The sequence below is a fragment of the Phycodurus eques genome, chromosome 9 (genome assembly GCF_024500275.1).
Source record: "Phycodurus eques isolate BA_2022a chromosome 9, UOR_Pequ_1.1, whole genome shotgun sequence".
Lineage (NCBI taxonomy): Eukaryota > Metazoa > Chordata > Actinopteri > Syngnathiformes > Syngnathidae > Phycodurus > Phycodurus eques.
Window position 1 is genome coordinate 23,497,869 of NC_084533.1, and position 27,110 is coordinate 23,524,978.

A 27,110-nucleotide genomic window follows, 5' to 3' on the forward strand; every position below is an offset into this window, starting at 1 on the left:
ACAGAAATGCATCAAACGACATAAGTGCATCAGCGACTGTCATCCATGACCACATAACGAGGGGATTACAATATAAACATATAAAGTGAATCCCAATCACAATGTGCCATGAGAAATGATCAAATTTTACTTAATTGGTCCCAAAATTATTACCACCTACAAATAAAGCCTCATAATGTTCATCTATGCCAATGACGTATCGTGACAAGGCCGACCAATTAAATGCTCTTCACTAGATGGCAGAAGGTACAATGTCAAGAGACCTTAGATTAGGTAAGGCCTTGACATAGGCCTTACCTAACCTAACCCCAAAGATATCTTGAACTGGAATTCCGGCTCGTCAGAATCAAGTTGTAGATATCTCAAACTGCAATTACTCATATCTACAATTCAGGTGCAGATATCTGTAATTCATGTAGCAGATATGTACGACTGAATTGTAGGTATCTGTAATGAGAAACCCCATACAAATGAACGACAAATAACATTTGGCTGATGAATGTCAGTGGATATTTATTTTTTTACTAGGTAAAGTGAATTAGATACCTGCAACACTCGCCTAGCAGTTAAATGTTAAGTGCTTGTTATAACCTTTGTATGTGCTGTTCCCATTTATATAACACTCAAGATTCCACACTAAGCAAGTCAATTAAGACAAAAATCATTTCAGTATATATATATATGTGACATTTTTGAATGGTGTGCCATGAGTCTCTCCCAAGGTAAAACAGTCCTTAGCTCCGCAGAGGTTGATAAACAGGTTTACGGATATAAAAAAGAAAAAAACATAACAGTATAGCTTTTACAAGTGTACTCGTAAATAATATTTTATTGAAAATATTTGATGTCATGCTACCTCGCTTCTATTTTACATTAACTCTACTAGGCATGTCGGCAGTCGTTTGTAAGAGTACAAATGGGAGTAGATAAACAATGTCACTCCTGTGCTTTAAAACTGACCCACAAACCTACCTGCACCAACCTGCTGCTCTTTATCCAGGATTAACAGCCATGCCCGACTGGTAAGTGATTTAAAAAAAAAAAAAATAAAAAAATAAACACACACACGGCTGACAGCTATGGACATTAAGCATTATGATAACTCATAAGACTGCCAGGTTAACTTCCATGAGTTAGAAAAGAGCAAGACATTGCAGGGCACATGTATTTAAGAGCTAGCTAGATATTAAACAAGAACTGATCAAATACTGTTATGTCTTTATTACAATGAAAACATTATTTCTATACAGAGTGACTATAAAATAAAAACGTCATAACACAAGTCTGAATTCCAAATAGTTGCGGACATCTTTGGTTGCTAAAACAAAACCACGCCAAAGGAACTCATACACCCATCAATTTTCTGCCACTTATCCAACAAGAGGCAAATATATAAAACAAAGTAAGACAAAATTAGTAAACAAACCAATGAATCATTTTTCACTTTCACAGGAGGTACAAAACAATGGTTTATTTGATGAATGCAACATCAGGGATTTTTCCTTCCGTCTGGAATGAGAAAAAACAAAACAGTATTTTAGTGTCGTCCAATAAAAAAAATGTTGGCTAATGCAGATGAAGCAAAAGCAACTCGTTACTTGTAACTGTGTGAAGATTTGTGCCGCTTTGTTAAAGTCCCACTCATTGTCTTGTAGACACCTGTGATGAAGAAGAAATGTTTAGACACTCAAAATCCATCAAGAAATACTTGCACACTCAAGCTGAAAAGACTGACTTTTGGGACCATTCCAGGTTCATGCCCGACTTCTGCGAGAAGGCCGTGAGCATCTCCTGCTGAGGTGCGGTAAGAGTGGGCACAGGGCTGGAAGATGGCGTCGGAGCGGGCGCCACAAAGGCCTTGCGGATCTCTTCCGTTGTGGCCATTCGGATGAAGAGCTGGTCGTTGACGATGCACAGGCTGCAGAACATATTTGGTTTTGCTGTTCAAAGTTCATTCGACTTCGGTGGTGCCTTGAGCTAAAGAGCTGAATCCATTCTGTGACCACACTCGTAACTCCAATAACTCATCTCTAAGACAGAACGCCGCTCCCATCCATCTTCCCACATTATGCTATACATGACTGCAGTTCTCAAAATCTGCTGGGTGAGAATATAAACTACATCTGTGCAATTTTATTTTATATACATTTTTAAATGTACATTCCAAATGCTGCACTGATCCAAATGCAATAAAATGTCATTCTGTATACAATTGTGCATACTCGATTGACAATAGTTTTGGGTATCATTTTTTTAAAATTAAGGTTATTATCAATCTATTTTTTTTACTTTTATTCAATAGTAGAATATGCTTATGTTTAAGATAAACATATTGGTTATTTAGCACTAAAATTATTTTTAAATAATTCTTTTTATTGGATTAAATGAGGTTTTTATGCATTGTTTGGTAGCATTAAGCAAATCAGATTTTTAAGGGATTAAGGGATCTATGTGATTTTTTTAAATACACAATGTGTAATCAATTCTCTATTTTAGGTTTAGTTTGACAGTAAACTTCAACTGGGAGTGGCAATATACAGCTTGATTTGAAGAATGGTTCACTCACTGCCAAACCGCTGCTTGAGTTAAGATCATTGCCAACATAAAGCGCTCAAAATTAAGGGAAAAATAAACAGCCCAACGACAGCTTGTATCTAGAAAAACTTTCAAGTTGGATCACTAGTATCAAGGCACCACTGTATATAGTCACGAGAAAATAAAGTAGACAATGGCGCTTACCCTGAATTCCCTGCAGGGACTGTGATGAAAATTCGAGAGAAGGCCATTGTGGAGTCTCGGGATTTCCCATTGACAGCAACTAAAAAAATGTATATTTTTATATAACAGCAGCACCCATTACATCACGGGTTCTCTAACCTTTTGGGCCCAGGGACCCCCTAACAGGGGAGAAATGTTTCCAAGGACACCCTAATAATCCTAGACCAGAAATGCCACAAGATTTCAAAAGTTGCCTTTTTTAAGAAAAGGTAGTTATGAAACTAAAGTAGGTTAAAAAAAAAAAGTTTTAATATTTACAAAAACAAAGACAAACGTATTTTGTTGCGAGAAAAAGTCAAAATCCTAATACTACCAAGTCATAGTTTTCCAAGACAATGTTGTATTTTAATAAGCAAAGAAAAAAAATAGTACATAATTATGATATTCTTTTATTTTCTCAAAATAAATAAATAAAAAAGACTTCAAAAATATACGTCTTTTCTTCTCAATAAAAATAGCAAGTTTGGGAAAATGAACAAAATTGACACTCACCCTCTTTAAAGACTCCGCTAACAGTGAATGACAGTAGTGTGTTCTGTAGATAAAATGATAAATTAGTCATTAAAACCAAAAAAATTATTATAATCATAACAGCCGCCCAGAAAAAGAACTCACAGTGTAGGTATTCACATCGATGGTAAAAGAGGCGATGTCATGCTGAGTTTTGGGCAATTCGTTAATGAAAGCCACCACATTGAGACGTGTGTGCTTCAGCAGTCTGAAGCGGATCGCTGAAAGCAGCAGAGTTACACAGATTGAGAATATGGGAAGGCACTACATGACAGACAAGTACAAAGCTACGGCCAAAGTCCCATTTAAATGAAATAAGAACTCACTGGAGTCTCTGATCCGCTTCAGGTTTCGACTGTCTTTGTGGTACTCTCCCAGACTTGACCTAAAAACAGTAATAAAGTGGAAAAAAAAAAAAGACTAAATAAATAGAAAGTGAATCCCCATTTTTAGCGAGGGGTATAGTCCAGACCCACATGTAATAGGTGAAAATCTGCCATATAGAGATCACTCCAACACTTTAAATTTAAATAGACTGAAACACACAAAGTACTGTATGTTTATGTTAGATACTGGACATTCCTTTAAGAGGCGGGACCTGGTGGGGTGGCATGTGATGTTGGCGGTCTACATGAATATCTTGGAAGTGAGCTGTGGTCGACAGCAGCTCCTGCGTGATTATGCTCATTGTATTTTAATGTACCCAAAGAGAGAAGGGTTTTGGTGAAGTAAAATGAAGAAAATATTTGTTTCCTCATGAGGTCTCTTCATTTAAGTTTGACCATTAATATTTTTATTGTTTATAAAACCCTTGCTTCAGGTCCCTGTGCGATTAACCGGCAAAACAAATTGCTCCTCAAAATTAGAAAGTTGCACCTCAAATTAAGTTATCGATTAGCACAGGGGTGGCCAACTAGTCAGAGACTAAGAGCCACTTTTTTTTCTGTGTTACTGCAAAGAGCCACATCATACACATGGGTACACATGAACATCATCTTTTAATCATGTATGCACGCATACACAGACCTCTGCTCAGCCAGATCTAATGAAAATAACCACACCAACATGATAATATCAGTAATTTTCAACAGTTAACATTGTGTGCACTGTCTCACACACACAAACTCTCAGTTCATTTTTGACGCATGTCATGTGACAGCTCCTGAAGAGCCGCATGAAACTAGTTAAAGAGCCGCATGAGGCTCGCAAGCCGCGGGTTGGCCACCCCTGGATTAGCAAAACTCCTCAAAGAAGAAGTTATTTTGAGCCTTGTCCCTCAAAGGTCCAAGCCCCGGCTTTAAAGTCACACGCATTATGCGCAAATACAGTACTACAAAATGTGAAGCTGGTAATCCAAAGGGGGCAAATACTTGCACCTCACATGCATATTGTATTGCTATTATGTATAAAGTTTTAAAATCTATATAAAATAAAATTTATATGGTTGCTACTTCACAGATTTCATCTTTTGCGGAGGTGGTCTGGTAAGTAACCCCTGCGATGAACGGATTGCTGTACAGTAAAACCAATAAAAAAGTCACTTAGAAAAAATATCTGATATTGCTGGGGTTTGAACTTGTATATATAGCAGGGGAACACAGAGTGTCTTAAATAGGATTAAGGATACAAAATTGCAGTACATGAAATCCGTTTCAGGTTGGCATTTTACCTGGAGGGGTTCTGGCTGGAGAAAGGTATTGTGAGGGACAACGATGCGCCATCATGGTAAGCATCCAGTAAAGGCTGTCTGTCCCCAGAGTCATATATGCTGTAGTACCTGACACAGTCACATGAAACACACGTTACAGCGGTGTCATGCGTCACGGTTGCCGTTTTCAGATTTTTCTGACAGAACTCACTGTTGCAAGAATCGAAGGATGAGGCCCTTGATTTCATCCGAGCCGAAGTAACTTCCCTGAATTGTCAAACGAATATGAACACATCGGTCAGACTTCCAATTCCAAGATATTGTCACCTGCCTGGACAACTTAAACTGAGTACTTTGCATGAGATAAAACATGTAACCTTGCAAGGGGGGATAGTGGTGGGTGTTTCCACATCAAATCCAATTGGCGGAGGCAGATCATTACCATCCTAAAAAAAAAAAAGCAAAAAAATGTTATAGGGATTCAACTTATTTTATAGTTTTCAAAAAGATCAAGCAGCACGCGCACTCACATTCTTTCAATTTACAGTGGTGCCATGAAATAAATGTTTAATTAGTAACCACACTAGTAACTCAAAACACTTCATCTAAAATAAGCTTTCCCCTGAATTTGTTTCGGGGGTTGTGTGGCTGCAATGGATTAATGGCATTTAGCCTCCACCTCCCAAAAAATGTTTGTTGTGTAATAATGTACTTTATAAACACTTACAGTGATGAGACTTACATCAAATGTAAAGAAATTTAACATGCCTCATTTTTGCTTCAATTCAATGGACATTGTGCTGCTACTTCTGATGTGTGCACCTTGTCCACCTGAGAGGCAGTATAATACATAGATACATACATGTATACAGTGCATGGAGTCAGTGTCGCAGTGCTTCCGTAAATTGTAGTTTAGTCATATAATTATATTGTCTATATACATGTTTTGCTTCACCATGTGTTCAAATAACTGTTGCTTAAAGGAATAAAGTCTGCGACGCCGATGCTATTACCTATGGTGTTTCCCATTATGTTTTAGCAGTAAGGTAACAGACTTTAAGGCAAAGTTATGTAGTGCTTATAAATACACAATGTATATAATGTAAGCATTGTTTATTGTCTGCCAAACTGCTGCTTGTTGTGAGGTGAATTAAGTTTAGTTCAGTGCCACCATACAGTGCTCATATCTTTGCTTGCATGTCAAATGATTAAAAAAAAAAATCACTTGCATCGCAAAGCACCAATGCATATTGTGTCATTTAAGCAACACATTCTGTGAAAACAGTTATACTAAAGATTAAAATGAATTTAAATGACTCACAAGCTTAAGTAGGCGAGGAAACCTCTGCCGCACAGCACTGGTACGGGAACAAAAATCCAAAAGGTGTTAGATCATCATCATAAAGTGAACAACGACAAAGTATTTATTGCTGCAGGTCTCCTTTTGGCCTATTTGATATCAGTGTGCCTTCAGCAAATCAAATTTAAAGCTTACACACTGTTGCAGAAATACTCTTAATGAATGAAATAGGATGAAACGTTACGTAATATTTGAAACGGTAAGTGTATAAACTGGCCAGAGGTTCTCGGTTTGAATCTCAGCTCAGGCCTTTGTGTGGAGTTTGCTCATTCTCCCTGTGCTTGCATAGGTTCTCTTTGGATACTTGGGTATCCTCCCGCATCCCAAAAATATGCTTGGTTGGTATATTGAACTTTACCAATGAGTCAGAATATGAGTGTGAATAGTTGTCTATGTGCCCTGTTACTGACTGGCATGTCAGGTGGGATAGACACCGGCTCACCCGTGAGTGATGACCCTGAACGATAGATAAGCGGTAGAAAAAGGATGAACATTAATGGAAAAATAACCATGTAAAGTGTGTCTTCTTAATAGGCAATTATGAAGCTGTCCTTCACGACCGATAAGCGCAAACTCTCCCTCCTCTGGGGAGGAACTAGTCGAAGTCTCAAGTTGCTCCACTAAAACATCAAGATAGCAAGGTGCCTAGTAAATGCCTTGCTTGTTAGGTTTCACAGTAGAATCCATGCTTCCTTGAGCTCTCTTTTGGTATTTCGGACAAGGCAAGATACATGAGATACCAATGTTATTTGCCATGATATTGAGTCAAGAGGAGCAAGGAGACAGCTGCTTGCTGAACACACACTTTCTGACTCATTTTTCTCTTTGTAATAAATAAATTGATAAAAAATATTCTTCAACACACGTGTCTAGATCAGATACATTTCTTCATCTCATACGTACATTTCAGAAATTTCCACAACAATATAGCCCAGCAAACAATTATTCCCTTTAAGACTAATGCAGCTCCCATCCCCATGTGCACTTACCCGCAGGTATACTCACCCTCTCCCCCAATACGGACATGGGGAAGCCACAACCACACTTTTCTAGAAGCACACACACACACACACACAAACACACTCAAAAGACACAAAGAGCCAGTCTACTACAAGACTGTACTGGAAATCAGCAGGCGTGCTCGCTCTGTCGTAGTAAAATCAAGGTTGTTATTTGCACGCACACTAGATGACAGACATTGAAAAGAGACATGCAGAGAAATGCATGTACATCACGAAGACCTGCGAGTAAATCAAGAGGCTGAAGAGTGAGGAAATGCACAGAGCAGAACTCAGCATGAGAGGAAGCTTGTCACTCACTCCGTGATTATCCGCAAGAGAAAATAACTTGAGAAGACAATGGTTTCAGTGTTAGCTGGACCCAACCCCCACTGCTCATCCCTTACCATTAGCCCCCCAGCAGCTGCTAAAGGCAAATGAGTATTTGACTCAGCAATCTTATCATTAGCAAAATGCTACATCGAGTTTGAAAAGTCTAATGCCAAAGCCTTTGAGGAGATCAGACTAGGGATATCCTGCCATGCGGGACTTGATTTTGTTTTGTTCCTCTAGTCACGACCACCAACAGCATAGAAGAGGGAGTGTTTTACTTCATGTGACCAGGTAAAACTTCAATATCCAGTTGAGAATGTTCCCATGAGGGTCTTTCAAGCAAATTCATCTGATGAGCCAGCTGGTTGGCACATCACCAGTCGCTGATGAAGGCGGGTCCCCCCTCCACCCATCGGCTTCTCCTGTCCAGTCCTGCTCCTCCGTTTCCACTGCCGGCATGATGCCGCACAAGCAAGGACTGAGGCTGAGTAATCGTGACTGTGCCTGCCTTAGGTTGTCCCAAAGTTTTGGAGGAGGGATCTTACCCGTCATGGGCGAACCAGCCTTCCATACTCGCCTGATACAGGAAGCCAAATGGGCAAGGGTGTTAGGAGTCGAGGGGTAGTCACCGGCGGTGCGTTTTTGTTACTTCATCCATACGCAAGTTAGGACATGTTTATGCCCCTCTCTTGTATACAGAACCACAACACAGTTGTGGTGCGCTGCTCAAGACCTTCCTTGCCATTTTGTCATAGCAGTCCATAATGTTACATGACCTTCTATCTAATCTAGGAGTACTAGTCTATAGTATGTTGGTTTTCACTGCCATTTATGGGGTGACTGCAGAGGATTTCAACAGAGGGTGCTGGGCACAGCGCCACTGAGACCTTAGAACATAGTTGGCAAAAGTGCAAAAGACAGTTGGAAAAGACAGCTGTCCAAATTGAGAAGCTGGAAGAAAAAAGTGTGGCGGCGAATTTTCATTCACATTTAGAACAGTAAGACAAATATCTGCAGTTGAAGTTGAAAATGTTAACCGCCAGGTGACAAGAAATACCCTATAAAGAAATATAGACTTGGTTAAATAGTAAATCAAGAACCAACTGAGATCCTGCAAACACATTGAGCTCCTTACACACAAACAGGGAATTAACTGAGTCAGTTGGCTCTACTCAATCCAAGACATCCTTCCCTGCTGGGCTATCAAACATAAGCTTCTATTGGTCTTTGTACGCACTTCTGGACGTGTGTCGGGCGGAGAAATTTATACTTTTGCACTCCCCGCACAACAACGGATCGCACCCTCCAGAAGGATCAACTCACCTAATGTATGAGGCCTGATCTTTGAAGAGGTCACACAAGGGGTTCCTGATCAGCCACAGTTCAACCAGTTTCAGGCCTTTTATTTTGTCCAGGTCCCTTTCCAACTTCAGCTAAACAGCAACAATGTGACAGTCGGTGTGAAAACGCAATGACAACAAACACAACTATGTTGATGAAAGGTTAACAATTTCCACACTCACCTCATTGTGGGAAAGATTGAGGCTCTTCAAATTAGGCATTTTTGTAACCAATTCACTAAGATCATCCATCTTATGGATACGGTTGTTGCTCAGGTTCAGACTGCTTAGCTAGCAAGAGGAGACAAGCAGATAGACAAGTATTAATATTAGACAAGCAGGCGGACCATGAAATTTAACGACGATTACATGCATCTTCCTCCACACCTCTGGAATGTTCTCTTCAATAATCTTGATAACTGCTTCCATACTTTTCTTCCTATTCAGGATGACTTCGACATTCTGGGAGACCAGATCTGTCATGATAAAATGCGATTTCACATTTCAGACAACAGAACAATACAGTATATGCTCAGCTACGTATCAAAGCAGTCCTTTGTTTAGTACAAAAATTTAAAATTAGAATACACAATTGAATGCGATGAATAATATACTATGATCTAAAACTGTTGCAGCAAAAGTATTGAGAATGTGTACTTACCAGGGTCTGTGCGGATGTTGTTCAAGTCCAGAGCTTGTTGTGAGCCATCAAAACGTTTTGCCATACATTGCTGTTAGAGAATCCAATGGAGAAGATAAAAAAATAATTTTCAAAATCCAGGTGAATCTGTTCTTAGTAGTGATGCACAGATACGAGCATCGGTACCAATACTGTAACATCTCTGTACTTGTCCTTGAACTTGGAAAAAAATAAAAATGCTCAGATACTATGAACCTGATAAAATTTTACCAGCCAAACACCCACCCACCCACACACCCTCTGGGCAGGTGGAGTAGAATCAATGTCAACTCTCAACACGCATGACAACACTAGCTGCCCCGATGCCGAGCAGCACGTTGCTTTGGAAACGCTGTGCTTGCTGGACGGCCCTTTCGTCGCCGCCTGAGCAGACTTGAACATCCATTTGCAGGGAGACTGCAAATTACTCTGATCGGGCTCACTTACTTTTCCCTCCCTGTCCTGTGAATATTTACGTTATGTGCTATAAATACAAGAAAGCATAACTGTTTGTGTTGCATTAGTTTAAAATGCCTTAGTTTAAGCAGACTTTTTATTCTTGAGATTCTTGAAGATCAGACTACATTTCATGACACATTTTTGCAGAAATTTTAGAAACTCCAAAGACTTCACATACTTTTTCCTCCCACTGTAGGGGCATTCCGAGTTCTTGGTGTAAGCAAAGTTTTGCTTATGAGGAAGTTCAGAGGGGAATGATATCATCTTGTTGGAAAACGAGACAATTTCTTTTTAAATTCTTCGAACTTACTTTCAAATGCTCGATATCTTCAGGCTTCAGGTCAGACAGGAGGAAGTTAGGTGGAACGCTGCGATTGACGTGCACTTCCACCTTAAGGAAACAAACATCACATAAAAAAAGAAGCCCCATGAACATCTGTTAAATTCACAATATTTGAGCATTGACTTGTTTATTGATAGGTGACTGTTCTTATATATATATATATATATATATATATATAAAAAAAAAAAAAAAAAAAACAACAACATAATGAGGTTAATTAATTGCAGGTTTACACCAACACACCTTGTAACCGTCTGAGTCAGTAATCTTGTGGGAGCATTTCTGCAGAGCGCTGGCTGCAGTGGGATCATCCAAATAGAAATGGACTCTGTTATGGTCGACATGGTACTGGAAGAGCAAAGCATAATGCAATTAAATACAACTCAAAACAAAAGAAACTTTCTGCATTACACCAGTGACTTGAGATGTTACCAAATCTAACATTTCACAAAAGGTACAAAACAAAGGGTGCTGCACCTCACCTGAACAGGTGTGTAGGTTACAGAGCAGATGTTCTGAAGTGCGGTCAATAACCATTTCTTGTCATATTTTTTTCCATGAGGAATCTAGGGAAACATAATTGACAGAGACATGAAGATTAAGAGAACAAAACAATGGTACTGATGTACTAACAGAAGTGATACGTACGGTCACTTTGTACCAGCTGGCACGGTTTCGGCCTCCACCACCTCGGTCTCCTCTAAAGACTCCTCTATCACCTCCTCCTTTGCCTTGGCGCCTGTCTCGGCCATCTTTTCGAAAGGCTCTTCCATACGGGGTGCTGGGAAAACAACAACAAAGGTATTAGTTTAAACAACGTGCTTTTGTTACCAACTCAAGATTATGTCTTTTCTCTTAAAAAACATCCATGAATGTCAATTTGACATTTTACAATACCCTATAAGGATTGCTTTGGGGGCTATGTAACAAATCAGTCTTTGCTGGTAAACTAACTATGAATCAACCACACTCACAATCTGTTCTGATTGCTGTTGTCTTGACTGCTGTCATTCATTGTCACATCTCCATCAGCATTTTCAAGTCTGGACCGTGTTCCAGGACCCCCCAAGTCTCCTCCTCCTCCTCCTCCGCCACGTTGGCGGTCTCTGCGGAAGCGGTCGTGAGAGCGACCTTTATTGGAACTTCTGCCTTTACGGTTGCGATTGCTCGGTCCAGTGCGGTTGTCATGCTCTGAAAGATAAATATAATGTAAGTCAAATTAGCTGACAGCCTTAAATATCACCACCTGTGTACTTTATCAACTGTCAAGACAAGACAGTAGAGTTAAGTGAATGAGAGATTAGTTTTATGGTGCCTAATTGAAAGTGTTTTTAGAAGTAACCATTGGGTGCCAAACTCAAGGCCCATGGGCATTGTCTACTTTCCATTTCTTGTTAACAATCTGTACCAAAATTGCAAATTATCTTTCCATTTAATAACATTGAGATAGCAAGCCAATGTTTTATTTTTTTTGCTTGTCTGTCATAAATGTTGCCCACTCAACATTCATTGGAGCCTGGTCATCCTGGAAGAGGTGATAAATGTTGCCCACTCAAAATTCATTGGAGCCTGGTCATCCTGGAAGAGGGTCGCCCCCCCATCTGCGGTCCCTTCAAGGCCCATTCCCCCCCAAATGGAGTTTTGCGTTTTTCCTCACTCACTGGAGAGTTTAGATTAGGTAATGTTATCAATAATTGCCAACTGTCGGGCTATTTTATCTTTACATCTGGTTTCAAAACTAGTTATCCATCCATTTGTTTTATAGTGTGTGTGTGTGTGTATATATATATATATATATATATATATAAAATAATTGCCCTACGACTGGCAGGAGACCAGTCCAGATTGTACCCTGTGTCTCGCCCATCGTCAGCTGGGATAGGCTCCAGGTCACCTACAGACTATAGATAATACAATGAGGCCATTACACATTCATATGGTTTCAGTCATAGCTGCCCTCCAAGGGAAACCACAACTACAAAGAGGACCGTAGTTCAACTATTGCTCAATTCATTTCAAAAGGACTTTGGTCCCAAAAAGAAATTTGCAATATCGTAACGTTATTATAAAGTGAGGAGAACTTGCAGGTTTGGTACAGATTTTAGTAAGAACATTAAGTTGACGCACACGATTAGTTTTAGCAGGCCACATAAAAAGTGGTGGGCCCTGAGTTTCACCCCTGTGATTTAGTGTATCTACACTACATATGAGTGTGTGCATATATGCAAATAGGCACCAAACACTATATATATATATATATATATATATATATATATGTGTGTGTGTGTGTGTGTGTATATGCAAATGTCCATCTAACAAATCAAGTATGAGTTATAGTGACAAAGCAGACGAGTACTGCTTTAACACGCGCTCCTTAAAGATGAAACGACTCAAAGATGAAAAGGTTTACCTTCTGATGACATGAAACCAGTACATCTAACCTCCCTTGTCAGCATAGAGCCTGAATAAACAAGGCACCAAAAAGGAAAGGCGGTGTAAGATAAATGCACTGAAACACATTACTTACCAAAGTAATGTGCACCTTCCGCCATATTTCTGCGAGGGCTTCACTAAATATTACACCAAAAACAGCCAAGGTGATTCGCGCTGTTTTAAGGCTGGCTGGAAACGCGGGTTGAGTTCACTTATTTCAAATGAAAATCGCAATGGAACAAAGAAGAAACGGTACAGTGGACCATTGCCACGCAAACGGTTTAGCTTGGTTTAGCTTAGCCTAGCTTAGCTTCACCCCCTTCTGTTCCGACGCTAAAATGGCGAATGTGTACACATTTAGCTTCCGGGTTACGTTGTGACGGCTTGGCATTACGTCATTTCACATTTGCGCATGCGTTGGAAATGTAAACCATTACTCCACCAGATTAATAATGGCCCGATACGTTGATAAAACGTGACCATCCATAATACAGAAACACTAACATTCTAATAGTAATACATTATAATATAATAATGGGTTTGCATTCCGCTATTTCCGAAAATGGTGTACATAAACTTACTGCTGTTTAGCGCGCGTGTCACCTGCAGGTTGGGCAAAGGTCTCCAACGCGTTTCCATGTCGTATCGTACACATTCACATGCCTGGTTTACCTAAATTGGGAAGAAAACAAAACAAGAAAGCAAAATGGTCGGTTCTGTAAAGAAAATGAAAAAAACAAAAAACTCGGGAGACCTCGATGGGGCAAAACGCTGGCTTCATTTCACTAATGTAGCATTAGCTAACCTCCGCCATTGGCCCATTAAGTTAGCTGCACGTGGACTCACCAAGAATATTTTCAACGCCCATCAATAATTATAGTTTTTTATTCTTCAGGCCTTTATGACGCGACGGTACGACAAAACTAGGATAAAGTCGTTTTATTCCACTGCTCACGTTCGTGTCGCTCACGTAGTCCCGCTTTTCAGTTTCGGGGAACTTCCTAATGGCGCCACCTTGTGACGTCATGGTTACTCAAACCATATTCGTGTATCATTCAAATGTGTAAAACAATAATCGTCGTGGCACATTGTATTAGTATTTTTTTTAAATATTGGATTCCTGCATAAATGCAACCATATAGACACCATTTTTATTTGTAAAATAAAAATGCTTATTTTAAACTTAATTTGTCATCTAATGCAATAAGGCTCAATACAACTTTTATTGCCCTTAGGAGCATTGTTTACATTATAAAAATCTCACGCACCCCCAAAACTAAATGTCACAAAAAGTATGTATACTGCAATAATAATAAATTTGACAATTGATCAAAATGATTCTTTTATATGCCTAGCAACAGGTGCAAAACTGTATATAAAGTCTCTGAACATTATTATGAAATTGACATGGTAGTAGTCTGAAATCTGATTGGGCAACAAAAAAAAACATCTAACACACATAGAATAAACATAATGGAAGCAGTGCAGCAAAAAGAAACTACAAAATGAAGATAATATACTGTTGAGAATAAATGGATACAATTTCACAGAACAAATATTAGAATGTAGGTTGACTATGCGGGTCTGTGCTTCTGATAGTGTTGTTATAAGTGATGTGTTCCGTCAGTTCCAGAAATTTCCCATATAACAGAATCTTTCTTCATACAAAGCAAAACAGACTGGTGCGAGGAAACCAGACACCATTGGAACTTCTTTGTCCAGCTCAAGTGGAAACGCCCATAGAATGTGACAGCATAATAGAGGAGGAACACGTTACTACTTTCAATTTATGCATACTAAATTGTCTTTTCATGCCAAGGAGAGGGCTGGTCGTTTGTTCACGCAGAGCTCACAGCTGAAACGTCTCATGTAGGCGTATTGCGGTTTTCACCATTTCCCACCCTGCCTGCTGTATTGATTTGGGCCTGCTGACAACAAAAGCAATTTAAAATTTGTAAAAATAAAAAATTAAAAAAATCACAACAAAAACTAGCAGTCAGGTATGAACCAAAACTTGCATCAACAGCGGTTACTCATGAGGAATGTGGCTCACCTGCACTGGGCTGCCCAACAGCAGCCGCATGTAGCTGAAGACCAAGAGGACGCCGAGGAGCATAAAGTTACTGGACACGCCCACGACAGCTGACAGGACTGGGAAGTTGAACAGCAAGTACCTGAAGAAGGGAAGCAGCTTCTATCAAACACCCCATTCACTGCTGTGGACATTTATATTCGTCAACTAGAATCTGACACTGTCACCGACGTACGCCGTATGTCACAGGTGTCAAACCGGCGGCCCGGGGGCCAGATCCGGCCCGCCACATCATTTGATGTGGCCTGCGAAAAGCAAATAAAAATTGCTAATTGTGTTCCCATGTAATAACGTTGAGATAATGCAAGCATTTTTTAAAAATACCAATCCCGGTTTGAAAAGAAATGTAGTAGTTAAAAACATGTCTTTATAAGCTTCTGATTTTACAACTGCTTATTTATCAATTTGTTGTGGCTGTCTGTTGTCGTACTAGAGCGGCTCCAACTACCGGAGACAAATTCCTTGTGTGTTTTTTGGACATACTTGGCAAAATAAAGATGATTCTGATTCTGATATCTAATTATATGAGGTGATCATTCCTTCATATGGGTTGACAGTCATAGCGGCCCTCCGAGGGAAGTCATAACTACGATGTGGGCCGTGACAAAAATGAGTTTGACACCCCTGTGTATGTATTCGTGAAGTCTATTTTGTGGAAGAGGGTCTCCTTGCCTGTGAAATTGAGGTTTTTAACCCACTGTAATGACTATCATATCCCTGTAAATAGTTTTGGATTAGAGCTCAAGAGAGCTTTTGAGGAGAAGATAAAGATTAGGGGGTGAATCTCATTTTATCTCATCAGTTTTGAGGGAGAGAAACGCCAACACGTGGGAAGTCTGACGTTCAACTCGAGCCATATGGTGAGTCGGTGTGGCTCACATTGCGTTTCATAGTTGTATATCTGTGAATCAATTATTCTGCTATCAAAAGCCATTTCTCGGTCTTGTTTTTGTTGTTTTATCGTTTGAGGTGTCACAAAAGCAAAAAGGAATAGCGTCAAAGACACAGTTCTGCTTGATGTTTTTTTCTTTCTTTTTATTTTTTTTATTTTTGATCCTCTCTTGGTTATAAACAGGTGTTTTTGGTGTAACAAACCAATGTTCTACTGCTCATTATAAATGGACGGAAACGCTAGAAATAAACTTAGTTTTCCTGGTTAAAGAAGAGTCTGCTCTTTCTTTTGGTAGGGTTGGTGCTAACATTGTCACAGAACACAATATTCTGTGGGTCTTGAAAGATCAGTCAAAATGCTCTAAAATGGCTGACAACTTTGAAATGTCTTGTTAGTGAATGAGTACTGTTTTTAACCTAAAAAAAAAAAAAGCCTGAACCTTTTCTCTGTGGAGTGTGTAAAACTTTTGTTGTCAAAAATGTAAAAAACTGTGAGACACTTTTTTTTTTTTTTTTTTTTTTGCCACTTTGTATCATTTTCAGTTAAAAGTTACCTGTTCGCCAAATAAAAACAATTACGATGTTGCCCTCTCACCTTACACCAGTGAAATGAGCATGGATGTAGAGCTGGGACGAGTAGATCTGCACCTTGCTGGATAGGATCTCAAGGACGGCTGTGGCCGAGGGGGAGTACTATTTATGAGGAAGGAATGACAAATAAGAGGGGTTTGACAGTGTAAACAATATCTTAATGTCTAAGGGTTGGCATAACAATTGACTGTACACACACGGACACACTCACTGGGTCGTCTGTGTATTCTGAGAAGAGTTCCACCGTCAACACTTGTTTCTGCTCAGCAACTCCACTCATCAGCATTGGGAAGAACAGCAGCGTTGACATGGTCCTCAGAAGGTTGGACTGGTACCGCAGCATACTCTTGATATAGGCGTGTCACATCACCCTTGTTACATTTCAGTAAATACTCCAGCATAGCCACAATGAACATTTAGGACCTGGGTGTGAGATGTAGCTCTGTGATCAATGAAATAAAAAATGAACAAAATCTCAGCGATTGGGATTTGATCCCAGTTATCGATACTGTATTTCAAGTAGTTTTTCCCAGTGGTGTTACTATATGCCTGCTGCTGCAGATTAGGTTGCAGTAGTGCCTTGAGATTCAAGTTTAATTTGTTCCGTGACCATGCTCGTAACTCATAACACGCTAAATCTTGTATTTCAAATGATCTTTCCCCATTCAAATGAATGAAAATGTCATTAATCTGTTCTAGCCTCCCAAACAAACAGAACGTTTTGTAATGTGTTTTCCCTCTATATTGTACTTAAAAAACATACAGTAATGACATAAACAAATACAATGTGAAGAATAAAAAATAAATGCCACTTTTTTTGTTTCGATTGAAGACTTGTCATTTGTTGACATTTGTTGACTTTTGAGTTGCACAGCAGCAGCTGTGAGGAGGTTCACTGAGCCTGGCTCACGTAGGCTCATTGCTGTTTTAGCAATGAGCTTAGAATGTCTCTCAGTCGAGTGCACAAACCCAAAGCTGAAAACCAAAGTCGTTATTGGAGAATGAAGATTCCGCTGAGTGGGCACTGTCATTGATCTAGATCCTCACCCAAAAGTTAATGCTTTCTCCAGACCTCTACAAAGTTTTGTGGAAATCAGTTTTATATTTTTGTGTGTGTTTGTTTGTGTCCTACTATTACAATCTGGTAAAAGAACTGCTGTGATAAAGTCTCTTAAATAGTTGGGTCTCTGGAGTGCCTGCCCACCCATCCAGTGTGACAAAAAAACAAAAACAAAAAAACAAGCCAGTCTTTTGTAATCCACTTATTTAAGAAAAATGTGTGTGTGAGCGATCCATCCTGGAGTTTGGAGTCCAGCCAGCTGGACTGCATGGAAGTACCCTTTTATCATGTCAAAACCAAAAGGTAAGCAGAGCTGCAGTGTTAGCATAGATAAACATTAGCAAACAGTCTTATGACGTTAATGTTCGACTGAGTTGTCGACATTGGGCTGGGGGGAAATTGTGTTTGGAGATGTCATGCAACATTGAGCAGCCGCTTGCTTTGTCGCATGCCTGAGCTCCCGCACCTGGTTGTCATGGTAACAAAGCAGCATTCAGCATTTGCATGAGACAGAGTCCCCCTTCCCAATCCCTTCAAATAAAAAGAGTGATTTGAACCAAAGTGTGAGAAGAGGATATTAAATGTGTGAACGTCTTTATCCTTTATGTATCTTTTCAGAATCATGTCAAGAGACCTTTATTAAAGACACCTGGTCACTGTTTCAAACTATGAAAAATTGCATCATATGTCTCCTTTAGGATCTTTTCATTGTACAGTGTTTCCCTGCATATGCATGATTCGGTACTCGTGGATTCACATATTTGCTGATCCTTATTTATTTATTTTTTGGAACCCATCCGTTTTTGTGCTCAGGCCAAATGTAAAAAGATTGCTTTGGCATTAATGGGCATCTTGGTGCCCAGGAACTACGCTGAAGTGAGTTGAGGAGCTTCATGTAGTGCTTTGCCACCATATTGTGGCATCTTATTGCCAAAGAACTATGTTGAAGTGAGTTGAGGATCATGTAGTTCTTTGAGCCATCTTTTGGCATTTATAGGCAATTATAATCCTTTTTTTGGGGGCTTGGAGGCGTGTCAAATGCTTATGTTTTCGCTCTGTCCCTATCCCCCCTGAATAGCGACACAACACTGTACTGCACATACAATCAGCAGAGGAGAAAATGAGCAAAACTGCATAAAAACAGAAACAACGTAGCAATACCTAGAATTCAGCCACATTACTGATATGGTCCTCACCTAAAAGCAGCAGGCTCTGTCTGAGCAGATTATTTGTGCTATACTCACAAAGCGAGAGCTGGAGGTGGATAGCAGCTGCCTTGTCTGAGAAATGCACAGGGGGAAAAAAGCAGTGGATCAGCAGAGTCAGCACAAACATGGCTACTAACAAATGTATTAACTGGACGCTGCTTGGTGGGAGATTAACGGAGGACTCGGGGGGGGCTCACTGAACGAGCAGACGTCGCCACTTGGCCTCCATCACGAGAGAAGCAGGTTGTCCTGATCATGAACATGCCGAGCTCCTGGTTGATCTCGGAATCAGGCATGTCCAGTTGGAGAGTTATATGATAGGCCTGGCCGAATGTCAATACCTAAACAACATAAGCCTTTAAAATGGCAGATACTGTACGTGCGTTTTTATAAATGGAAACGGATCATAAGACAACACATGTATATTCCAATTTGCATTTCATATTTAATACAAAATACAGGTGCATCTAAATAAATTTGAATATCATAAAAAAAATGCTTTCAATTCATAAAGTGAAACTCAAATTACTGTGTATAGATTAATTAAAAACAAGAAAATACTTCAATAGGCCAATTCCTAATATTATACAAAAAGTATTTGGATTGTCGCATGTAATATTCAAAATTTTCAAGCGAGAGAAGTGTTGTTTTTTTTCTAACTGGAAACTAAAATCATAAAAATAGTTTTAAAAATAAATAAAATAATGAAACATTTTGTAGTGATGGGTTTCACTTTTTGAAGTATTTAACTAAATTTAGGTTTCCAAGATATTCTAATTTACTGAAATGGACCTATACTAACAAATGTACTGTATGTACAGTACATGAATAACCCCACCCCTACATACACTGATCTTAATCTTCACTATCACAAAATTACAATTTAAGATAAACTTTAAATCTAGCTCTAATCCTAATCTTAAATATAGAGGCCGATTACTCATGCAACTAAAGAGTTTAGTCTCCATGATCAAGCATTTAAACCAAAAAGCATGTAAGACACACCTTTTTCCTCCCTCACTGCCTGACATGAAATTAGACTAAACCTTTCCTGTTTTAGGTCAATTGGGATTACCAAAATTAGTTTCTATTTGCTAAATGCCAGAATAACGATAGAAGGATTTAAAAATATATTTTCTTCATTGTCAGAAGTTATGTTGCTGCAAAACTTACTAATAAAATGTCCTGTGTCACAACTTGGTTGCAGGAGTGCTGTCTACAGCTAAACGCTTCTAAAACTGTCGGCATGTATTTCACTAAAAAAAATAAGAGTATCACCTGACCCCGACATACTTGTTAATAGAGAAAAATGCAAATGCAAAATACAAATATCTTGGGTTAATAATAGATTCACAGCTTTCCTTTCAAGCCCATATTGACAAATTGTGTAAAAACGAATCAAAACAAAATTAATTTTTGTGCAATTCGAAATGAAATATCAACTGAAGCCGCAAAAAATGTACTTGCATACAATTATTCTTAGTCACTTAAACTATTGCATAACCAGTTGGTCCCAGGCTGGTCAGAATGCAAAAATAACATTGGATGTTTTGTACAAACAAGTAATTAAAGTGATGGATAAAAAAACCAAGGCACTATCATCACTGTGCAATTAAAAAAACAAAACAGTATTTTAAACTGGGACAGTCTTCATATATTTGCAGATTAAAATTTTATTTATAAAGTACTGCATGATTTGGCTCCAGCTCCTCTGGCTGAGTTCATCAGCCAAAGAAACAGCTCTGAGCGTGTCACTCGAGGCTCTGTCAGAGGTGACTGTCTCATTCATCTGCGCAGGAGCGCTTTTAGGAAGTCAGCCTGGTCAGTGAGGAGCGCTGCTGAGTGGAACTCAGTACCTGAGGAGGTTAAACATGCAAGGCCTTCACAAAAAAAGTGAAAATGTGGCTCGTTAACACCAAGAGCTGCCAACACTAAAAGACAAGTATGTTATGATGTTTTCATGTTATGATCAAATGATTTGTGGTTTTATTCTCTCTTAATAGTATAGTAAGTTTTTTGATTATGTATCCTCTATTATATTGTCTGGTAGATGTATTTTACTGCTTTTTTACATCTTGGCCAGGGGACTACAGATGAAAACTAGCCTTCTGGCTAATTCTGTCTTTTTTAACCATGTGTACTTCATGTGTTTTATGAAGTTGCATTGTCCCCTTTCAAATAAACTGATTAACAATGTAAACCTCTGACTAATAATAAGCTTACCATGCCTTTGAACAATTTGGAAAAACCCCAATGATGATGTCATGTCTTTGAAGCTTCTGATATGTTTATTGACTACATTTGGGTTCATTAGATACATAACCTGTGGCTGTATTTGAAAGCACACCTGAAACACTGTTTCTTTGTGTAACATCATGGGCAATTCTAAAGAAATTAGCCAAGATATCAGGAAAAGAATTGTGGACTTACACAAGTCTGGCTCATACTTCGGTGCAACTTCCAGATGCCTAAAGGTGCCACGCTCATCGGTTTGATCAATTATACTCAAGTATAAACACCATGGGAATGTCCAGCCATCATACTACCCTGGAAGGAGACTGGTTCTATGTCACAGGGATGGACGTGAAGGAAAGAACAAAAGCAATACACCTTGTGAAGATGCTGGCTGAAGTTGGTAAGAGTGTTTCATTATCCACTGTGAAAACGAGTGCTGTACCGACATGGGCTGAAAAGCCACTTTGCCAGGAAGAAGACATTACTCCAAAAGAAACAACAACAACAAAAAAGACAGATTACAGTTTGCAAATGCCCACAGGGATTTGACAAGGATTTTACATTTTGGAGACATGTTCTGTGGTCTGACAAATCTAAAATTGAACTAAAAGCTTGCAAGCCTGAGAACACTATCCCAACTGTGAAATACAAGGGTGGCAACATCATATTGTGGAGTTATTTTGCTGCAGAAGGGACTGGTGCACTTCACAAAATAGACGGCATCATGAGGAAAGAACATTATGTGGAAATATTGAAGCAACATCTCGAGACAGCCAGGAAGGAATGACCCGAAGAATACGGTCAAACTGGTTACAAAATGGCTTAAGGATAACAAAGTCAGTATTTTGGAGTGGCCATCGCAAAACCCTGCTCTCAACCATGCCTGAAAAGGCATGTGCGAGCAAGATGGCCTACAAACTTGGCTCAGTTACACCAGTTCTGTCAGAGGACTGGGCCAAAATTCCTGCCAACTAGTCAGAGAAGCTTGTGGAAGGATATCCAAATCCTTTGACCCAAGTCATGCAGTTGAAAGGCAGTATATGTCAACTTCTGACTTTGAAGAAAGTAATGAAAAATTGTCCCCCAAAAAAACCCTCTCATTATTGTTGCATTTAGAAAATAGGATTTTTCTTTTTAAATTCTAATTGACCTAAAACAGAAAAGGTTTAGTCGGATTTCATGTCAGAAAGTCTTTTTGTATAGTGCATGTAAATTCTGCTTTCAACTGTAAGTGATACATGTGCTCACACTCTGTAATTGTACATACAGGTTTGTTGTTTTTCATCAGTGAGACATTGGCCACAGGATACGAGCACATGAATGAGTTTGGAGAGTCACAGTCTGTCCTGCAAAAGCAAAAATATGAATTTAAACAATAGCTACGAGACAGATAAGACGAGATTTGAGAGGTGTGGACAATGGGCCTCATTCATATTGACTCGCTGGTGAATCAGTGAATTGAACGCAACATACTCACCTGTAGTGATAGTGCACTGGTGTCGAATAAGTAGCCAAGGGCATGTAGGAGTAGTAGAAGCTCCCGTACAAAAAGGCGGAGATCCAGAGGAGCAGCACCAGCACGGAGATCACAATGACACCCTGCATGGCCCGCTGATGAACACGGGACATCGCCGTAAAGGCGGCATCGTTCAATCTCGTCAGTATTGCACGAAAAAGGATGAACGGTTCATCTCCGGACTGCTCGTGATTTGCTCGATCCATTAAATCTAGACAAAATTAGGTAAAAAGCAATCCGTTTATATCACAGTGCAGATAAAAATCATTTCCCTGACCTAATAAAGATGCAAAATCATCTGAGCGCCAAACAAACTCACACATTCATTAGCCTGAGAAGTGTGAAATCAGCGAGTCTAATTTCAGGTCACAAGTAGATGTCTTACATCAGATGACTTTATATGCATCAGAAGCTGTGCTGTTGCATTTGGAAGCAAAGTCTGACAGTAAACCTTGACTGCCTTTTGTATCATGTATTATATTTACGACTTTAGGCAAGCCGATGGTATTAAGGTGCTCACAACTTACCAAATTGGGGAATACAAATTAAACAACAAGCCTTGGGACATCTTGCCCTTCAAATAGATAATTCGAGGAAAACATAGACATACTTTCTATTTTAAATACCTTTGTACAGGTTGGCACAGGTGGAATTGCTGCGGTCTTGCAACGAGAAGGCTGCTGGTTTGATCCCTGGCTCTCCCAAAGTACCCTTAAGCAAGATTCTACAGTACATGTCCAGTTGCAATTTATGCTGTTTAATCACTGTGTAAATGTGGCAACCTTGCAAGTAAATGCAAGTGTGTGACATAGCGGTATAAAAAGTGTTATATCAATGCAGCCCAATATGTGATATGTGTAACAATGTGTTCTGTCTTACCTTTGTATTCTGATGCCCAAGGGACAGTCAGCAAAGTCTTGGTCTACTTACTGTATGGCTCAACACTGTCTAGATGAAATGTTGTGAACAGGACTGTAGCCTCACCAATACCGGGCTCGTAGAAGTCGAACAAAAAGGTTTAGTCCAGCCCCCTGTCTACAAAGTTGCTGCTACTGCCAACTGGAACAGAGTTTTACAGAGAACAAGACAGAGTTGCAAACACACTGTTATTATTTTTGTCTGACACCATCTTGATATGCAAACGTATATTGCACTTATATGTTCTTGTGTGCAATCTGTAGATTCCAAAGACAGAAGTGCTCTGACTAAAATGATATTGCGAAGAAGACAAACATACTAAAGTAGACAAATATACTAAATTGCACAATGTTTAGTTTTACTGTTCGACCGTCCAGTAGCCCCAATTCTGTCTTTTAAGACAATTCTCTTAAACTACTCCTAACTAACCTCACAGGCTACATAAATACTAAGTAACTAAGTAAGATAACTTTTCACAACAATCTGGACTAAAGCTTAATTACGATAAATGTAAACTACTTAGGATTGGTGGTCTGAAAGGAATAGGTTTTTAAATGGATCGTAAAGCACCAGTGGCGTGGATCTGTTAATGTACAAGGTATTGTTATCCCAGAGAAACTGGAAGGCCTACAGTATGTTCAGAAAATTATAATAAAAAAACTAAAAAAATACAACAAAATTTTACAATTATGGAGAGGAAAATCATTAACACTTTATGGGAAAATCTTTATATCGCGAGGGAAAAGATGCATTTTTAAACCTATGAATGGATTTTTACTCAGTATATCAAGCTTTAAAGCATATATGAGGTGATACAGAACATAGGGGGTACATGTTTGAAACAAACCATGAAGTCAAAAATGATTAAAGAAGAAGGTCCGGAATAAGAATAACATGGACATCCTGGGTTTTGACGTTAAGACATTTGCAAATTGCAATTTTGTTGTTGTTGTGCTGCCATTATTATTTATTTTGTGTGGTTGTTATGCTGATTGTTCATTGTTTTGTGGATTGTGATTGTCTTTGTTTTATTCTTTACTGCTTGTGTTGTTTATTTTCAGATGTCATTTTGTGTTAAATAAATTGAAAAAAAACCCCAAAACATATATCATATATCCAAAACCCAAATAAAAGACACCTGCGTCATAAAAGCTGCAAAGCACATTGACGAGTGACATAATTTAACAATACTGCAATTTGATCAGTTGTCGAAAGAGGGAGACATTTCACGACTCAACAAAACTATACTTTTCATTACCGCCAAAATATCATGGGCAGAAGAGCTCCTCATCCAATCAGAGCCCGTGGGCTAATGAAACATTGAAATGTTATTTTAACCAAGCAAAATGTGGGGTCACAAAACATAATCTCGTTCAGTGAAAAATAAATCTAAAAAGGTGTTAATATCTAAACAATCCCCAAGGCCTCGAGTTTAAAGACAATTTTGCCTATATTTGATTTGTACACTGCAATGACAATAAATCTTTGAAATACATAGAAACGCAAAAGGTTACCCTTGGGACATTCTTGTAGTACATCGCTTGACTTTATTTATTTATTTATTTATTTTTTACTTTTGGTCCTTTTTGAATAACTTCAACAATTCATCATTCTAAAAATGATCCACGAATCTAGTTTAAATTATACGTTTTCATTATCAACAGCTCAGTGATTGGCTAGGGTAAATAACTGGCTTGTACTGCCTTTTAGCATATTGAGTCAATTTCAACGAAGTAACTAAACATAACATTTTATACGACAAACTATGTTCAGGTGCTTACACTCTAGACTAATCAGATATAAGCCCCCGAACATGCCTTATGTGCAATATTTCTAGCTAAAAATGAATTAATTCAGATTCACAGTCTCTTGTGCAACGACGGGACGAAAAAGTAATAATTTCATATGTTAAAGATTGCCTTTGTTTGCAGGATCCACTGAGGGTTGCGTGGAGATGTTGCCTATGCAGCCTACAGGCATTGTGGGATATCTTCTGTGGTTTTCGACTGAGTGAAAGAAAGAAAAGATGTCAGTGGAAGGGAGCAGATGCTACAAAAGAGATTCAAGACGGCTAGAAGTGCATCGTGAATAACAACAGGAGGTCCTCCAGCGATGAAAACAGATGTTAGCTGAATAGAGCCTGTTGTGAGACCAGTTATTTGGACGATGCCCACCATGTCAGTAATCAGCGTGGAGGAGAGCTAATTAAAAATGTGTTACCTCGGGTGAATATACACTCCACAGTCCATTATAGGTGAACCTGCAGAGCCCAATGTAAAAGCTGATCAAAAAATCAGCCTAAACAAAAACAATAATGCTCAGATTTGAGGTTATTGTGGTTGTTGTTAGTTACAAGTATTACCCAAAAACCAGATACCCGATTTGCCGCACATTACATTACATTTTTTTTACATTTCTGTGCAAATGCGCAAAAAGATGCTTAGTCAGGAATTTATCTTGACCTTCTGGCCTTAAAGTCCACTTGGGGTAGTTAAAGTGAGCCACCAAATCCAGAAGTGAAAAAAAAACAAAAAACATTTGATGTGCGGTAGTTGGCATCCACTTTATAAAGAGCATTATCGCCGCCCACAGGAGTGGAGTGGAACTGTAACACCTAGCATGTACGCTCCTCAAGTGTTTTACTCGTCGAACTTGGCTACAACAAGTTTTGCTCTGACCAACCAATCGGGGAACAGAAAAATACTGACGTTATTGTGGTACCTTGCCTGTGAGGGGAACTTGAATTTGTATTAATTAAAGGAATAGTCCCATTGCTAATACTGTACGTGTAGTTTAAGTTACATCGGCTGATTGTGAAGGCCCTGGGCAGATTTGATTGACATGGCAACACACTGAGGCCGAAATCTGTTTGGGCAAAAAAATAAAAAATCAAATAAATAAATAGAATATCTGCATACCGACAGCAATGCAGGGAAGAGAAACGCTACAAAATGAAGAGAATAGACTAATAAATAGAATAAATGAATCCAATTTCATGGAACAAATATCTGAATTTAGGTTGTAAACATAGGTCACTGCTTCTGCTTCTAGTGTTAAGACCAGCAGAAAATGCTTCGCAGGCCCTGACACTTCTTCTTTACATCTGAAGTACATCACAACAATGGTCAAGATGGGTGGGTTTCACTGTCAATAAGTGACAAAGCGGCTGAGTACAAAGCCCTCCTTCTTCCTGCTCTTTGCAGGTGATTCTGCAGGCTCTCATCCGTCAGCCTCTGACAACATGATAATCCCTCTAATTAAAAACCGCCCACTTCCATTCAAGGCTTTATCCCTATTTCCCCCTCCCTTCCATTCCCTTCCTCCGATAGCTTGATCGCCGCCAGGTTGCTCTCTCCAGAACTGACAACTTTGTAGATATTCTTTCTACTGATAGCCTGGTCACCCCTGCGCCCTACTCGTGTGTCAGGCTCGGGCGCAAGTACTGCTTGGGGGTGGGTCCCTCGGGGGGAGACTGCTCCTGCTGAGAAGCATCTGGCGGGGAAGGGATGGAGCCACGGGCCGGGCTGGGTGTCGCTCCCAGTGTGGCTTTACGCCTCGGCCTCTTGGGTGACTCGTGATGAAAGAGAGACAGAAGGGCCGCTCAGCAGGGGGGCTCGAATGAATTGATGCCATCAGTTGAATTAGCAGTAGCTGTGCAGGGCAGGACGAGGCTTGACATTCAAGATTTTACCGTTGCACTTACTGCACTTGCCACCTA

The 27,110-nt window shown here is 39.4% G+C and overlaps 2 protein-coding genes and 1 long non-coding RNA gene across 9 annotated transcripts; 1 reads left to right on the forward strand and 2 right to left on the reverse strand.

Moving 5' to 3' along the window:
* Window positions 1–583: 583 nt before the first annotated feature.
* nxf1a (nuclear RNA export factor 1a) lies at window positions 584–13,786 on the reverse strand. 3 transcript variants are annotated; one of them, XM_061686156.1, is made up of 23 exons: window positions 13,636–13,707; window positions 13,463–13,553; window positions 12,859–12,909; window positions 11,423–11,639; window positions 11,097–11,229; window positions 10,931–11,014; window positions 10,692–10,796; window positions 10,416–10,496; window positions 9,629–9,698; window positions 9,355–9,443; window positions 9,151–9,258; window positions 8,951–9,060; window positions 6,258–6,294; window positions 5,314–5,382; window positions 5,148–5,203; window positions 4,958–5,065; window positions 3,615–3,673; window positions 3,394–3,509; window positions 3,271–3,313; window positions 2,740–2,818; window positions 1,736–1,918; window positions 1,599–1,659; window positions 584–1,509 (listed from the first exon to the last, which is right to left on the reverse strand). In XM_061686156.1, exons 1-23 carry the CDS (start codon window positions 13,660–13,662, stop codon window positions 1,471–1,473), a joined length of 2,016 nt encoding a protein of 671 aa, XP_061542140.1. In that variant the 5' UTR covers window positions 13,663–13,707; the 3' UTR covers window positions 584–1,470. The 3 variants fall into 3 exon arrangements, with proteins under 3 accessions (XP_061542140.1, XP_061542141.1, XP_061542142.1); XM_061686157.1 differs by lacking the exon at window positions 13,636–13,707 and adding an exon at window positions 13,728–13,786 and having other exon boundaries at window positions 585–1,509; XM_061686158.1 differs by lacking the exons at window positions 12,859–12,909; window positions 13,463–13,553; window positions 13,636–13,707 and adding an exon at window positions 12,976–13,239 and having other exon boundaries at window positions 587–1,509.
* Window positions 13,787–14,210: 424 nt separating this feature from the next.
* LOC133407873 (seipin-like) lies at window positions 14,211–23,614 on the reverse strand. 5 transcript variants are annotated; one of them, XM_061686189.1, is made up of 10 exons: window positions 23,354–23,611; window positions 23,101–23,185; window positions 22,436–22,685; window positions 22,226–22,304; window positions 18,921–19,064; window positions 18,760–18,795; window positions 16,667–16,801; window positions 16,460–16,557; window positions 14,935–15,055; window positions 14,211–14,809 (listed from the first exon to the last, which is right to left on the reverse strand). In XM_061686189.1, the coding sequence occupies exons 3-10, from the start codon at window positions 22,678–22,680 to the stop codon at window positions 14,747–14,749; spliced, it is 921 nt and encodes a 306-aa protein (XP_061542173.1). In that variant the 5' UTR covers window positions 22,681–22,685; window positions 23,101–23,185; window positions 23,354–23,611; the 3' UTR covers window positions 14,211–14,746. The 5 variants fall into 5 exon arrangements, with proteins under 5 accessions (XP_061542173.1, XP_061542174.1, XP_061542171.1 ...); XM_061686190.1 differs by having other exon boundaries at window positions 23,101–23,198; XM_061686187.1 differs by having other exon boundaries at window positions 23,101–23,614.
* LOC133407875 (uncharacterized) lies at window positions 20,384–26,823 on the forward strand. The gene is made up of 3 exons (XR_009769224.1): window positions 20,384–20,665; window positions 21,188–21,358; window positions 25,324–26,823. It is a non-coding gene; the product is annotated as an uncharacterized LOC133407875 (long non-coding RNA).
* The last annotated feature ends 287 nt before the right edge of the window (window positions 26,824–27,110 follow it).